At 29.8% G+C, this 17,958-nt stretch overlaps 2 protein-coding genes across 2 annotated transcripts; one reads left to right on the forward strand and one right to left on the reverse strand.

Moving 5' to 3' along the window:
- Nucleotides 1-1,309: 1,309 nt before the first annotated feature.
- Nucleotides 1,310-7,782, reverse strand: HELRODRAFT_188306 (hypothetical protein; the record flags this gene model as incomplete). Its single annotated transcript, XM_009017366.1, has 4 exons — nt 3,938-7,782; nt 3,594-3,665; nt 1,862-1,975; nt 1,310-1,371 (listed from the first exon to the last, which is right to left on the reverse strand). The coding sequence occupies exons 1-4, from the start codon at nt 7,434-7,436 to the stop codon at nt 1,310-1,312; spliced, it is 3,747 nt and encodes a 1,248-aa protein (XP_009015614.1). The 5' UTR covers nt 7,437-7,782.
- A 9,332-nt stretch (nt 7,783-17,114) lies between these two features.
- On the forward strand, nt 17,115-17,588 carry HELRODRAFT_152141 (hypothetical protein; the record flags this gene model as incomplete). The annotated part of the gene is made up of 1 exon (XM_009017367.1): nt 17,115-17,588. A coding segment is annotated over one exon (474 nt), but the record flags the coding sequence as incomplete, so codon positions are not given.
- Between the last annotated feature and the right edge of the window lie 370 nt (nt 17,589-17,958).

The following is a 17,958-nucleotide window of genomic DNA, read 5'->3' on the forward strand; positions in this document are numbered from 1 at the left end:
ATGCCACAGTCCTGTTCAGTGCGTCAAGGTCTTAGCAGGACAAACAAATACAAAGAGCGAGTTGATCTGGATAGATGGATTGGATGATAAAATGTTGTTGGACAGTACAGACCAAAAAAGCTAGAGTGAATGAATGAGACAGAGAGGTTCAAGCAACCGAGGCTGACAGCAGTAAGGGAATGTATCACTGCTTCTCCTTATCCTTCATAAATCCGACATATACAAAATTAACTTCCATTTAACAATCGTAATGATTTCATAATTGCAAGGAAAACATCACGGTCGCAGAAAAACTTGAAATCTAACGATTCAAAAGAAGGAATCGATTTATAACATGATTTTGTGATCTTAATCAAAATTTTATATATATATATATATATATATATATATATATATATATATATATATATATACGTACACAACAATTGTATGCAGACAAAAACGCACACTATTAATTGTAAATATATAGCATATACTTGTCTATTTATATACATATATAATATACAGTGTCTATATATGTGTGTGTTTGTGTGTGCGTACGTTGGTATGCGTATGTGTTTTGAACGAAAAACAAGATAAACATTGGATAACTCAGATTTATAAGCGTTTCCAGTTGAACTGATTCACAATGAAATAATGATAAATATACTCCATTTAAAATAGTACTAATAAGTTCAAGTAGACATTACATACATGCAGTTCGTTTAAACGCATGTATATAAATATATGTCAACAGAGAGGGAGGTGCTTGCGGAAAATAATTGTGTGTATGATAGTTTATGCTACAACAATTACAATGAAAGATATATTCAAATGCATCATTTGTGTGCTTGCCCAATAATATTTCTGCAGTTGACTGTGTAAGTGTTATACATGTATAATATATTAATATATTTAATAAATTTAATTCTATAGTTTGAACGATGCATAAGCTTAATATGTGTATAAACAGTTGGTACCCTCCAGCACACCATCCTCATACATCCAAACACGCATGCACAAGAAAGAACGTGCAGTTCATGGTTTATATCAAGAAACTTTATTACAATTTAAAATAAAAATAGAAAAGTCAATAAATCAATAATAGTTAATTTATTATTTTCACTTAATAAATTAATCAAAATATTTGAAACACAATTAATAGGTTCCAAGAAAATCAACCAAAAACAGAAATAAGATTAGTATTAGTAATTTATTAATGTGGTGTCAAGTAAAAAGTAAACCTAATGCAAGTTGGAAGAGTGAACGGGATTTAATGGAAGCTTCTTCGTGATAACGACACAGTAAAGACCAACCAAGCAGCAAGCATTCATCTGATGATGCACTGACTGCTCAGTACCCAATTCAAAATAATATGAAGCATCAAGCATTCTGTTATGGCAACGGATTAAGATTATAAATGTTGAACTTTTTTTCAAGTTAACAAATTTAAATGAAAAACATTTTGATCGGATTAATTTGAAATAAAATCGTTCCACCACCAACAGCCCATACAAATGTATATAAGAATAATAAATCGAAATTTATATAATTTATACAAATTTATTTACTCATTTACATATTTATGCATGCATGCTGTGTAGGAGTAGTAAGCATAAAAGACGAGTGGTAGACACGGTTAAAGATTGAAAAAGTTGAAAATGGAAATGCAGATGGAAAGGCAAAATGTTAAATGATAAACTTAGAGATGATTTTTTGGAAAAAAAAAGTTGGGCTGAGTATTTAAATATACCAAGAAAAGTTTAAGTTTTTTAAGATTGTTTTCCAGGCTTTGTTGCTTGTTTTTGGCCGGTTTGAAAATGACTAAATTGACCAAAGAAAATAAAAACTAAAAAACTTGTTTAATGGGATGACGAGAAACCTGAGCAGACTAAATCAGGATAAGAGATGGATGCAAGATAGAAAGGCTTGCAAGAGCTTAACAACTGAGGATGAAAGTAACAAATCCATGAAGACATCGAATTCCCAAAATTGCCTTTGATCAGGGCATATTTTTTAAAGATGATGAAAAATATAAATTTTATACTTATATACTTATAACAAAATCAAATATTTTCTTTTTGGTTAGCCATTGTAACTATAACATTTGAAACTCCAAAAAAACATTGACCAAAAGTGAACAATATAAAAAATGGTGTAATTGAGAAATGGCAAAAATATTAATAATTCTTCTAGATTATAAGCAACAGCTAAAATTATGTGTGAACATTTTGACCTTGTTTCCTTATTGTGCTACATAAGCGATTTCAATACAAACAACCACCATTTAGCCATCCATTCATTTATCTATTAACCCAAATATCCATCTACCTATCACATCATTCAATACCTACCATATCACATCATTCAATTCATTTCATGCAGAAAAAATGATAACATGATAAAATGATAAGTCAAATGCGTCATTAGCAATAATAATTATTTAACGACAATAATCACCAACATTTACCATGGGGTGCACTGTATAAAATGTAATTTTATAATTTTGAAGAATAAATAATAAAAAGTACAGCACCACCAATACCACCAATCAACTATTTACATGTCAGTGAGTCAAATAACTAAGTATCATTTTTTGATGAGTTTTATATTCAAAAGTCACTATTTTCTAACAAACACACACACAAACAAACAATTTAAACATTCTTATATAAAGACAGAAGCAAACACGTGTACACAAACACACATACACACACCAAATTACTGCCTAGCTAAATATAATAACAACAACAATAACAACAACAATAATAATAACAATAATAATAATAACAATAACATAATAATAATAATAATAACCATAATGTTTTTTGGTAGTATTAAAAAATTATTTAAACTGTAAACTTTGACAATCCGTTGAAGAACCAGTAAAAATAATTTTAATAATGATAGCAAACTGTATAACATAAATAAAATATTCATAACACGTCATGAAAGTTAGTTATGATTTTTTATGCAGTAATGAATGTAATCCAGAATGCCTCATGTACTTATAATCACAATTAATTGAATAAATTTTTTTACAATTAAACTAAAAAATTGTAAAGGTACAACATCACAATGTACTTAATTAGATGAGTTTGTTAATCGCTAGCCACAAATGCAAGTGTAACATAACCAGCAAACAACCAACCAAAAAGCAACCAAAACCACTCATCACTTGATAAGGAACATTATATACTTCAAGCCTTATATTAAACATTATATTCTTACGTTAATAATAAGCTTTCTAAACACCAGACATGAAACTTTCAACAGACAACCTTAACGTGTATCAATAACATATGCTTCGGTTCAATTTTATAATATTTTATCAATAATAGCCTGCTATTTTAATGTGACTATTGCTATTAGGATATCAGTATTTAACTAGACTGTCAGTGGTAGTGTTTAAACTTCAATTAAACAGCAACAATCATTTTATTTATCATAAATATACAATAAAAAATAATGAGGTGAATTATTTATAATGACCTCAGTACACAGTAGATTATACATATCTGGACAGTATGGCATGGCAGCGTGAAGTGGGTTAGGAGAAAATTGTTATCTGCAGTTAATTTTTAGTTACTTTTTGTTGAACATCTTTGGCTCACTATCGTCCACGGTATGGGCAGTATGTTGTGTTGGCCTATTAGCAATATACAGATTATAAGACTTCTGAAAACCTGTTGGAATTATAATTAATAATAAAAATTAACAGCCATCCAATAATAAATCAATAGATTAAAATTTAAATCAATACATAGAAAGGAAAGAAAAAAAAGAAGAAAGAAAAAAGAAGAAAAAAATAGAATCAACAGGAACCAAAAGCGTAAAGATTAGCCTATTAGAGCTGAAAAAGAAGAAGATTAAAATTTAAATGCTACTAATGATTTCATTATTAACTAATTAATTTTTTGACAAAAATATCAAAATGTATGAAAAAAAGATTACAAACTGTCATGAAGAAACTTCTGGGCAGCTGTCAAGTTGAAACTCTTCTCAGACCTTGGCTGCATGAAACTGTTACTGCTTTTGAAATTATTTCCATTAGTTGTTTTACTGTTACCACTGTGGATGACGTTGCTGGCAACATCCTTGTTGCCGCTAGTAGCATTGTTGTTGCTGCAAGTAATGTTGTTGTTGTTGCTGCAAGTAATGTTGTTTTTGTTGCTAGTAATGTTGCTAGCAATCCTGCTGTCACTAGAGTTAAAAGCAGCATTGAGGTTGTTGATATTAACAGCTTTGTTATCAGTAACATAGTTGCTTGTATCAATATTTTTGTTGTTGCTGCTGAGGAGAGATGTGAAACAGTCATCCAACTCATCCATTTTGTGGAGGTCACCAACAACATTCTGCAACAATTTATTTTCTGCTGCTAATGACAATGGTGAGGTCATTGATGATGATGATGATGTTGATGACGTCACTGATGATGATATGGTTATTACTGTTTGAGGCAAAGTTAATATCATTACTGATGATGATGACAAATCTTTGTTCCCACTGACCATCATATCTTTAACAAATCCATTGCTAAGTGGAAATTTCTCTGTTGGGACATTTGCTAATGCAACGGTGGTTAATAAAGATGTTTTCATTACAGATGAATCTGAATTATTACAGTCTGTCTTTGTGTTAAAATTAACATCTTTGTATAAACATGATGTCCCATTCAAACTCATCTGCAGATCTTGTTTCGATGTGACAACAGTGGGTAAAATAGAAGGAATTGATGTTTGATCAACATCATTTGAGTCACATTTCAAATTGTTTTCAGAAAAATTATGACAACTGATACAATTCATTTTGTTGTTAATCTCATCAATCAATTTCATCTCTTTCACTAAATCTTCCAGACCAGATCCAAATGTTACATCAAAATTGCTGCATGGCACATAAGAACTGTAGAGAAATTCAACTGGAGGTAATTTGTGTGTTGCTAATGACTTCTTAACTGAGATTGTTGGTGATGACACTAGCGATGTAAATGATGAGGTTGTCAGAGAAAATGTTGTCGTCTGAGTTGAAGTGGAGTTGTTGCTGAAATTTGTTACACTGTCATCATTCATAATAGCAAACCGGGAATTGATAAAATTATTTGGAGCTGTAAATATTGGTTGAGTGGCTGTTGAACATGTATTGGATAGGACTGAGGTTAATGTTGTAAGGAATGTTTGTAGGGTTGAGTTGTCTGAAGTTGTAGAGAAATTTGTAAAACTGCTGTGAACATTAGAAAGTGGTGATGGTTTAAGAATGTTTTGATTAGAAGTGTTAGCAAAAATTTTGGTGGAGGTGCTAATGGGATTAACATAATTTAAAGATGTTGTCACAAGTACATTAGCTGCAAAATCACCAAAAGTAAAATCTGCATCGAGTGGTGCATACAAGAGTTTATGTTGAGTGTTAAAAAAATCCGTTTTTTGTTGTGAATTTGTACTATTTGTTGTCGAAACAGTTGAGCAACAACAAGTTGTGAAAGCTGTGGTATTAGTTGTCAAATGTAATGAAGTCTTAAATGTGATGTCGATATTATCACAAAACGATGATAGAACATCCAGCTTACTACCCTTAGTTTCACTGGCATCTTCAGTGAAGATGTTATCATTGTTATCATTATTCACAACTTGTGATGAGTGACAAGAGAAATTGGAAGATCTGCAATGAATTGATCTGGAATACTTAGTATTGTCAAGTGAACTGGAGGAAGTTACCGAAAAGTGCTTGTTGGTAGCAGATGTCAAGTTGGTAGTGGGGCCAGTAACATTTTTTGTGAAAACAACATTATCATTAGAGCTATATTCTGTATTATCATTATTTCTAGCCCTACTACAAGGAATGAAGCTATTGTGGCAGATGTTATCACTGCAGTTGTTACTGACACCAGCGTTGCTACAGTTATTGGAAATGGAACTAACACTCGACATTGAAGAGAGGCAGCTTTCAAATGATCCTGACAACATCTCACGATTAACCAAATTAAAATTATTGTCACTATCATCATCTTCTTCTTCTTCATCTTCATCATCATCATCATCATTAACATGACTTTTGTTGGTAGTGTGGGGATTTATAATATCATTAATGACATTAGCTGATGATGTGAAAACTCTGTTGTTGATTATATCACAATTCATCTGATCATCGCCATTCTGATCACCCTTACAGCCATCATCATCGAAGAGCGAGTTATCACTACAGAAACCATTTGATAACACATCTGTTAACCCAATCTTAATGCTTTTACCTTTAGCCTTCAAGCCACTACTGTTGGTGTTGTTGCTCTTTTTAACATTGCACGATTCTAAAGAATATCTGCTACTTGGGACCATTAACTGTTGGAGATTGGAATTAACAGGATTCCTGTTGGAGCCACTGGAGTGATATTTGTATGTCTTCTTGCCAGAATTGTGGTTATTGTTTTTCTTCTTTTGCTTAACAAGGGAAAAACCAATGTTGTCATTTAGGCACTCAAATTCATCTGGAATATAAAGATCAATGTTGTCGAAGTTGAAATCATCTTTACTCCTTGTAAAGTTAACATCAAGATGTCTGTTTGAATTAAGGTTTTTGCTCACATTAGCAGTAACGCTTTTTAAGTCCTTTTGGATTATACCTTGTTCATTATTACTACTACTACTACTACTATTATTATTATTATTATTATTATTATTATTATTACCAACAGTAGCAGCATTATTGCAAATGTTACTGACAGACGTATCAAATGTTTCAAAGAACTTTGATGTTGACACATCCTTATCAATATTAATATTATTAATTATATTATTATTGTTGTCATTTTTAACTCTATCACTGAAGTTATTAATAACTTTATTATGCAATGAATGTAAACCATAACTTTTACTAATTTTAATACTGCTATCTTTGCTGTTGGTAGTATTTGTACTGATAGTACTACAACAGACTGTCAGAATGGCTGTTGTGGTTATTGAACTATAAGTTGTGATAGATGAAACGTCGATGGTGCACACTGTGTTAGTAGAAAGACAAGTTAGAACTTTGGTTCTACCAGTTAACATTCCGCTGGCAACTACAGGGTCCTGATTATTCTGTTTAATCTTATTAACATTGTTGATCTTATTTACACTAACATTGCACTTTATAGATGAAATGAGGTTGTTACTGTCATTAATACTGTTGCATCTACTGTTGTTCTTGTTGCTGGGGTTAGCATTAGCACTGCTGCTAATAAAAATGCTGGTAGTTTTATTATTAACGCTACTGCTGCAAGAAACAATTATTTTATTACCGTTATTACATCTATTGTTCCCGTAATTATTATTTTTATGACTGTTGTTAGTTGCCTTAGTAGTGGCACTAACACTTGGTTCGTCATGTCGCTGCCTGTTCTTTGAGCCATTCATCCTCTTGTTGTTCAGCCTCTTAACGTGAGATGGAGTGCCACATGTCGATGCCCCCTCACTGCCATCCATGCTGTCTGCTGCACCAACATCACTGACCGTCACTGCTCCTCCTTTCAATTGAGCAGCAATCTGAGGTAGTACGTTACCTATTTTGCTCAAATGAGATGTGTAAGAACAGTAAAGAAACTATTTATTATTACTTTTGTCGGTGTCACTTTGGTTGATGCCGCTAATGCTATTACTCTAATTACTGCTGTTGCTGTCCCTCTTCTTTGTGTGATTTATGTTTAATTAAATTTTCTATCAAGACAGTAAATAACATAGAATGCATCCAGTCAGTATCTAGAAAATTTATTGACAACAGAATGATGTACAGTTGCAGTTAAGATGGCTGTCACAATGTCTTCATTTTCTCATCAACAATAAAATAAAATTGTTCTGTTGGTGTAAAAGAAAATATTTTTAATTAGAACCAAATGTTTGAAATATTTATAAAATAACAAACAAAGCTCTTTTCAAAACAGCAGCGATTTAAAAATTAATAGTCACACACAGCATGTTTCATAACAAAACATAACCATTGGTATACACGAGCCTTTGTACTACACATGTGTAACAAAACCATATGCACATTATCTATAAAAATGTACATAATAATCACTACTTGTGATATACATCCTCATCATCATCATATCTAGATATTATAACACAAAATGAATAAATAAATAATAAACAAAGTATTAAAAACAAGACTGACAAGATATTTTCATTTTTACATGCTTTAAATTTAAAGTTTACTAAAATATATAAGAAAACAAGCTGATTGGATAATTTATTTTAATTTTTCAATAAATATATTCATTCTTAAAGTTTTTAAAATCTTCTTTCAAAATGAAATGTGGATAAAAATAAATCTATTTTTTAGGTTAATGAAGATTCTGTTTGGACATCATTGTAATTCTAAATATAAATTTATATTTACTTGTATAAAGTTGTTTTCCAGTTAATAAATTTTTTCATTATTTATTATAGAAAAGACTAAAGTCACGAAGCATGGTTGAAAAATATTGATTTATATTATTAATGATTACTCAGAATTACTTATTCATTTATCATTGATATTATATAAAAATTAGCAATTTTCAAAATAAACCAACATTACCTCAAATTCTAGATTATAAATCCATAAATAAACCAAATATATGTTTTCACTTCATACCAAAAAAAGTGATAAACAATTTATTATTTATAAAACTAAATTAATTAATTAATTAATTAATATAAACCTAAATTATTAAATTATCTATAAAACTAAATTATTAAATTAATTTATCTCACACTAGTTTGATAAACACTTTACTAATTCAAATGAAATTAGACAGAAATTATTTAATGGTATAAGACAAACCAGAAAACTGAACAATTTAATTTAAAGAAACATGTGACTTTCATTATGAACAAATTAATTCATGAACCATTAAGAAATGCATGCACATTCAGTTCAATATTTAGGTGTTTACACAGTCAAGTTGATATTGTATAAAACTTATTTCAAAAGGTATATACACCCAGTTATATATGTACATTTATACTTTATAGAAAGACATACACAAATAAACAAGCACATGTCTTTTGCTTTTTAAAACTTACAGCTATGCCTGAAATGCAGCATACTTTTATAAGCACATCTATTGTGTACAAATATATCTGTATCTGGTAGTGTAAACACACACACACATCTACTTATATATATATATATATATATATACTTTTTTTACAATATTCTATAAATTCTACCAAATGTTTGTATTGTAAAAATTATGGTCTATTACCAACATATATATATATATATATATATATATATATATATATAAAAGCACATTTGCAGACACATTAACATGTATAACAGTTCAAAGTCAAGCTCAGATCTAAGATAACAAGCTACTGGCTGACAGTCATTGTCAGTGTCATCATCATATTGTCTGTGATGTCAAAGAAAATAAAAAAATTAAAAGGTCTATCTAAATAAGGTGATAATGGAATGCTTTTATTGAAAAGATCACAAATTCAAACCAGGAGACCAAAGAAAACTATAGAAACTATTTCATAAAACTTTCATAAACATTTACTTCAACATGTTTTGCATCAAATGAATAACATCTTTACACCATGAAAAATTCAACAGTAAAAAACTACATACCAGTTAAAATTATAAATGAAACACACATTTGTAAAATAAAAAATTTTGTATTTTGTGGTATATTATATCATAATCATTAAACTATAATGATATTGAACAAATCAGCCATAATTAATTGATGGCTTGTCACATGACATAAAATTGAAGAACTTTCATGTCTGATGCCAAGATATAATGTGTGAATGCATACCACAAACAAACAAACAAACAAACAAACACACAAAGAGCAAAACCACTCATCTACAAAACTAAAGATGCTGGACAGTAAAGAGTTCTTACAAAAACAGAGTAAAATGGTGATATAGTAATAGATATTAGATCATGCTTGCAGTAGTTATTACATAACAATTGCTTAATCCAAACAGAACACCTCACTTTATCTTCAGGTTCTTTTCATTCATTCTCTTAACAACTTTATAACTTATCACAGAGATGTCAAGTGAGTAGGTGAAAAAATATTTGATTTAGACTTATAAAAAATCGTAATAATTTCAAAACTTCATTAGAAGATCTTTGAAAAAAGATCTAACTATAACAAAAAACATTATTAATTATCTCATTTTTTTATTGACATTATTCAACAATGGCCTTTTTCTAAGGGAGAAACATTTGTGGTCACCATGCCTTGGCATTCTTCAGTGAAAACAAAACAAAAATCTCATAAATAACATGACTAATTCATATCTCATCATGTATGTATATGTATCTTAAATAAATATCCATAGATAGCAGCAAGACATATGAAATAATAATAATAAATAAGATTTATGTAAAAATAACTATAATATGTTTGTATTCAATCACAATCATACATAAATAAATTTTCTAATTTATAATATAATATTGATTTACACTAACTACAGTAAAGTAACTAATTAGAACTGTTTATTTATTGTTTAACAAAAAATTTTTTTAGATTTAGTTTTTGGTTGAATAAATAAAAAAAATGGCAATTTATTCATTCATGTCCTAACAAAAGAAATAAAGCCTGAGACATGCCACTCGTTCCATTTTAATAAATAAATACAGCGAGATATCCAGATAGTGGAATAAAAAAATAATTATGGAATATAAGAAACATAAAAGATAAAAAAAGTAAAACAAAAATAAACCCGTCCATAAAACGCAATACAACGACAAATATGTTTCTAAAATTGTCAATATTACTGAAAAAACTGAAAAATGTCAACGTAGTTAAATTTTTCCGACAAATTCTCACCTTTGGTGCTTGTAATTAAAAAAATTAACCCAATATCATAATTTTGACAAAAACAATATTGTCGATGGAAAATGTCCACGTTAATGGGACGATTTATCATTATGAAGCGCTTTATTAAAATGTTTTAAAGTTTTACAATGGTATTACTTTATAATATTTAGATGTTGTCTTTATGGCCTTCATATATTATCATATATTCACATATCATCATATATTATATATAATATTATATTATAATATATATATATCCATTGTTGTATCTACTATTATTTTACATATATGTCTACTTTATTATTTAAAATATATATGTATGCTTATATTCTACTTTGATTCTACTATGTTTCTTTCTTCTCAGAGTGTCGCTAGAAGCTATCACTTTCATCTACGTAGAATAAAAAAACTTTTGCCTTTTCTTGATGATCCTACTCTTCTCCTTCTTGTTACTTCGTTAGTCTTATCTAGAATTGATTATTGTAACTCGCTCTACTATGGTCTCCCTGACTCTATACTCTATCCTTTAAGTAAAGCTATCAACTCTGCTGCTCGTCTAGTTGCTCGTGCCCCTTTCTTTTCTCATATATCTCCATATCTTGTTCTCTTGCACTGGCTACCTATAAAATATAGAATAATTTTTAAAATTTGCACATTTATGTATAAGTCTCAATCTAAATTATTTCCTAAGTATTTATCAGATATATTAATTGAACCTAAACGCCCCGGTTTACGTTCGTCTTCTTCTTCTCGCTTTTTTTTAACTCGTGTTAAACACTCTTTTGCCAAATCTGCTTTTGCTTTTTCTGGTCCTTTTCTCTGGAACTCTCTACCTACTTCTCTGACAACTTCTCCATCACTTGCGAAGTTCAGAGCGGATCTCAAGACCCATCTGTTTTTAGAATTCATTGAGGAGCGCTGTTGAACATCGCGGAAATAGCGTTATATAAGCTGATTGATTGGTTGATTGGTTGATTGGTTGATTGATTGGTTGATTGATTGATTGATTGATTGATTGATTGATTGATTGATTGATTGATTGATTGATTGATTGATTGATTGATTGATTGATTGATTGATTGATTGATTGATTGATTGATTGATTGATTGATTGATTGATTGATTGATTGATTGATTGATTGATTGATTGATTGATTGATTGATTGATTGATTGATTGATTGATTGATTGATTGATTGATTGATTGATTGATTGATTGATTGATTGATTGATTGATTGATTGATTGATTGATTGATTGATTGATTGATTGATTGATTGATTGATTGATTGATTGATTGATTGATTGATTGATTGATTGATTGATTGATTGATTGATTGATTGATTGATTGATTGATTGATTGATTGATTGATTGATTGATTGATTGATTGATTGATTGATTGATTGATTGATTGATTGATTGATTGATTTATTGATTTATTGATTTATTGATTTATTGATTGATTTATTGATTGATATAAGATGTACAGAATGTACAGAAATTGATTGAAATTTATGACAGTAAATGAATTAAAGGTTAAATTTGGAAAAATATTGAAAGAGCGCAAAGTATTAATTAAAATCAGAAAAAACTATAGTGAATTAACTGAAACTGGTTTGTGTTACTTGGTCGGTCTCAAAAGTTTATAACTGACGCGACTACTCTACTATAACTAAGATATTATATCAAAACACTTATATGTGGGTTGCTTACATCGTTCAAAGAAGTTTGGAAAAGTATTAGTATATATTATATATTATTGTTATAGCGTCTTTAAAACAAATGCAAAATTGTGTAATATTTTAGAGTATTCTACACTTTTGTATATATTGAAATAGTGCATATAAAATATCGGCAATGAGGAAATAATACAAAAGCTGAACCTATTTCTAAAACAGAAAATTATAGAGGTGTTTAAAGGTCAAAAAATTAAACTGAATGTTCAATACATGTGAACAATGCCAGATAACGGATTAATAAACACTACAAATGAAGATCGAAGATTTACCAAAAAATTGATAAAGGAAAGGCAGTGGGGAAAACTTTAAATTGAATAGAAATAATTGAAGATAAAAAGGTGTTTTGAATAATTATTATGAAAAGTAATCGTCATTAGCTTCAAATTTCTCTTTAGGCAAAACAGAATCACTTGATTGCAAGGCAGATTACTGACTTGAATATTTTACTATGAAGGGTTTGCGTCCTTACATTATATTTTAACCGTAGCTTATATTATTTTGAGGTTTCCAGCTGGATTAATCATATTGAATATTCTACGTAAAAAAAGCTGCTCTTGCTTTCAATATTGAAAAATCAATCAACTTGTTTCTAAAGAGCCATTTCCGCGATGTTCAACAGCGCTCCTCCAAGAATTTTACAAACAGATCTTGAGATCCGCTTTGAATTTGTAAATGTAGAAGAAGGTAGAGAGTACTAGAAAAAAGGGCGATAAATAGCAAAACAGATTTAGTGTAAAGGATGTTTAACAGAGTTAAGAATAAGTGAGAGCAGGAAGGCGATCGTAAACCATTTAGTTTTATTTAACATATCTGATAAGTTCTTGAGTAAAAAAAAAATGGATAGATACTTGTACATTATTGTGCAAATATTTTATATTTTATTAAAGCCAGATATGTTGATTTATGAGAAAAGATAAGGGTACAAACAACTAAACGATCAGCAGAGTTAAAAGCTTTAGCCTACTTGAAGGATAGAGAGCTTAGAATCAGAGAGCCATAGTAGAGCGAGTACAAATCAATAATCATTCTTTAAGATAAAACAAACGAAGTAACAAAACAAGTAAGAAAATAAAAGGATTACCAAGAAAAGGTAAAAGTATTCTATTATTCGTAGATAAAAGTAAAACCAATAATTGCAGAAGAGAGAGACATAATAGAATCAAAAATATAGCAAAGGCTAAGAATCTTTCAAACTTATGAGAAAAAAAAAGTTTTAGAATCTGGTACCATGGAATTATATAATTCAATGTCTGGTACTGATATAAATGGAAGTAATAGTAATAGAGGTTTTACGCTGAGACAATACCTGTATAAAAGATTGAGACTTAGACTATGGGTTAGACGTTAGAATAAAAAATTTGCCAAAATATAGAAATCTGCTCACAAAATAAAGTATATTCCGTGTATTTTGCTTGTTGAATTACATGGTTATATGCTGAACTTGCCGTATCGTGTTCTCCCCATTACACACTTATTACTGGAAAGAAGAGCTAAATTATCCTCACACATTCATTACATTTTATATAATTGACGCAAATGCTTTCAAGTTTCAGATTATTAAGTTTAAAATCTATAGTTCAATTCCTACATTAACATTTCAAAACATCCAGAATTTAATTATACTGAAAAACCTAATAACTTTTTGATTCGCCATTAACTTTACGTATATATCAGTTGAAACGATAAAATCCCGATCTGACTCACCGGTCGTTCGGCCATTTTAGTTCTAACATTATTTGCAACTATTAAAGACGCTCATCCAGAAATAATTGTTATTGCTTTAAACTAGCTATTCGGCGTAGAAAAGTTAATAATTTGTTTTTGTTAGATCCTAATTGTAAAATGTCTTCCAGTTTAGATCAGGTAGGTATCCTTTTTTCAGATCAGGATCCTTTTTTTAAGTTTTGCATTTATTTTGTTTTTTTTGTTTAAATTCTTTTTTTCTTTTTAATTATTAATTTAATTTTAACAAAAAGTAACTATAGTTTTGTCATCAGATTCTAGTCTGGATCAAACGTAATTTAATTTAATTTGTTTTGCTCATTTTAAAATATCTTCATGTTTGAAAATTAATTAATATGTTGCATTTTAATTGTGATTTGCAGAGGTCATCAAAGTCTCACGAGATCCACGGTACACTCCTATTGCATTTTTAGCAAAGTTTCACTTTCTTGACTGCCAATAAAAAAAAATTTTCTATCAATAAATAAGCACAGGGCTAGAGGGTTAAGGTATATATTTAGATAATAAATAAATTAGTCCATCATTTACATTACAGACAACTGTATTTGTAAATATCTAAGTTATGCACATAGAGCTATGAAATTGTTACACTACAAACTACATTGAGTGCACATGCATATGATTTAACATTTTTGCTTCTATTGAAATTGTAAATTATATTTGTAGGTCCTAATTAGCTGTATATTACAATATTACATTTTATTTTATTCAGTTTTTTTATAGTTTTTTGTCATTTTATTATTTACCTAAGTTATCTAATTTAGTAATTTCACTATTTTAGATAGTGAAAAACATGTACGTAAGAACTTTATTATTTACCTAGTTTTCCATCATTGCACATTTATATTTCTGTCATCATCAAATAAATTGTGTGCACAGTACATGCAACAAAATACTGGCCATGTGAATTTAATATTTTCGAAGATATATAATCTATAATGTATTTATGTATGCATAAATCCTTTACATAACCCCAACTATATGTGCATGTTTATTGATGGCAGTCAATATTGATGATTTAGCATGGTAGTCGAGAAAGTGAAACTTTCCACAATTTTCTTAAATTTTGTATAATTTTTGTCAAAAGTATTATCATTAGATTTTTGTTGGTTTTTATTGTAGATGAAAACATTGCATCCAATAAAGAGACTGGCTATGAATATGGACCAGATTCACAAGTATTTGGCAAAAATTTGACATAAATATTTTTTAAATAATTATAAAAAATATATAAATAAATATAAAATATATATGATGAATAAAATTAAACTTTGTATATGTCGCTGTTTACTTAATTTATAAAATTTTTAATGCAGTACAATGTTTTTAAAATAATCATTCAAGATATATTTGTGTTATTAAATAATAATTTACTAATCTATTTAAAAAATATTTAAATTAAAATAAATACATTATATGGTCAGCCGCTGTGTTTGCTACTACAAAATCATTTATATTTTTGATAATACCTTAAATGTTTTTTTAATCTCAATATATATAATCAAAAGTCTTTTTAAAGTGCTGCAAGGATGTAGAGTTGTAGATTTAATCAATTAATTGGCAGACCAAATAAGAGTGCTTGTTTTTAGAAATTTCTGTATTCCTGTAATTAATTTTTTAATTTAATTTGTTTGTTTTATTACATAAATTTGAATGCAACAAACAAATGTAAAGTTATTTGATAAATATTCAGTTATTTGGCTCTTTATTAATTAGCTCCGACCTATGTAGAACAGCTTACATATCATTCTTCACATAGACTGTACTATCAATATTAAATGAGATCAAATGCAATAATGCCTTTTATCTTTTTATATAAATAAAAAAAATAGACAATCTAACTAAATAATGTCTTTTGATTTGTATCAAATTGCTTTCAATTTTTGTGGAAAATAAAAAAAATTCTTGAAAATCCCGTTTTTCACATATTTTTTTCAAAATTTAATGACTAACTTATTGCTTTTAAATAAATATGAATTAAATTAATATATTTATTTACCTAGACTGCTTACAACCCCGCTCAAATGGGTCAAAATGCAGATCCTTATTACTATTGGCACCATTACCATGGCAATCCAGCTGGTTCAGTGCAGGAGGGAAGTTGGTCAGATCGTGAAGGCATGTATGGAGGTTATGGGCCGATGCCCAACCATCCCGAATATATGAACCCGGGAATGTATGCTGGCTATGATTATTCTTACTCGTGGTATCCAAATGTTGACCCATCATCTGGTGGCTCGTGGAACCAACAAAACCATTATTACAAGAGGAATGACTATCCTAATGGTTCATATTACGGGGAACAACAAGTCGATGAAACAGGCGAGGTCACTGCTAGCAATGACTACAATGGTGATTCAAATGGAGGAGTGCAAGCTGCAGAGCAGAGTTTCAAAAATATGAGTTTGTCAGGTGATGGCGAAAAAGATTCAAGCAATCGTTTATCATCATCAGGTGCTCCAGCAGGAAAGAAAAGTTGGGCAAATGTTGTTAACCAGCAACCATCCCGATCAACAATTCCACGTACTAGTAGAGCAATTCCTAAAGCACCATTAGCTCCAGGATGGGAGAAAGGAGTACCTTCAAAATATTCTCAGAATAGCAGCAGTAGACCTATGGCTGGTGAAGGAAGGCAGGTTTATGGTGGTCCCTATTCTTCAGGAGGATTCAAACCATCATTGGCACATTACGGTGGAGATGCAGGTGGAGATTCTGGAAACTACAAAGCTGCTACAAACAATCCAACAACAAGCAGTAGTGGAGCAAGTACTGGTGGTTCCTCTGCACCTGTTGCATGTAATTTCAATCCTAATGATTATAATCCAAAAGATTTTGATCTGAATCCAAAAGCTGCTAGATTTTTTGTCATTAAAAGTTTTTCTGAAGATGATATTCATCGATCCATTAAGTACTCCATTTGGTGCAGCACGGAGTATGGTAATAAAAGACTGGATGCTGCTTATAGGGAAAGAGAGGGCAAGGGTCAGGTTTTTCTTTACTTCAGTGTTAATGGAAGTGGACATTTTTGTGGAGTTGCTCAGATGACTTCTCCCATTGATTATTCATCGTCATCTGAAGTTTGGGCTCAAAATAAGTGGAAAGGACAGTTTACAGTAAAGTGGATATATGTGAAGGATGTGCCAAACAGCCAGTTGCGTCACATAAAATTGGAAAACAATGAAAACAAACCAGTGACCAATTCAAGAGACACCCAAGAAGTACCCTACGAAAAGGGTAAGCAAGTTCTCCGTATCATACACCAGTACCGACATACTACTTCTATTTTCGACGATTTCTATCATTATGAAAAACAGCAAGAAGATGCACAACACAGAAAGGTTTGTCTTATCATTTGATTCATTTAGTTTTAGTAGATAAGGAAAAGAAAATTTGATTATGTGCTTTAGTAATTATTTTATTTCATTGAATAAAACAAAATGAAGGTCTGAAAGTTTAATAAGAAAAAATAATTTGGCATTGGGCTTAATATAGAAAATAGAAAGTGCATATAATGTGAAATGGTTTTAATGGAAATTAATTTTATGCTAGGATAAATTTTTTAGTAAATCAACCAGTGGGTATAAGGAGAAAAATTATCACCGGGGAATGTTTTTGTTCATGCACAAGCATGTGATTTTAAATGGCGTGATGAACTTTGGTTGCTATTATTATGGTGCTGGAGGTGAGTGATAATAAGGT

The sequence above is a fragment of the Helobdella robusta genome (genome assembly GCF_000326865.2).
Source record: "Helobdella robusta unplaced genomic scaffold HELROscaffold_2, whole genome shotgun sequence".
NCBI classification, from domain to species: domain Eukaryota; kingdom Metazoa; phylum Annelida; class Clitellata; order Rhynchobdellida; family Glossiphoniidae; genus Helobdella; species Helobdella robusta.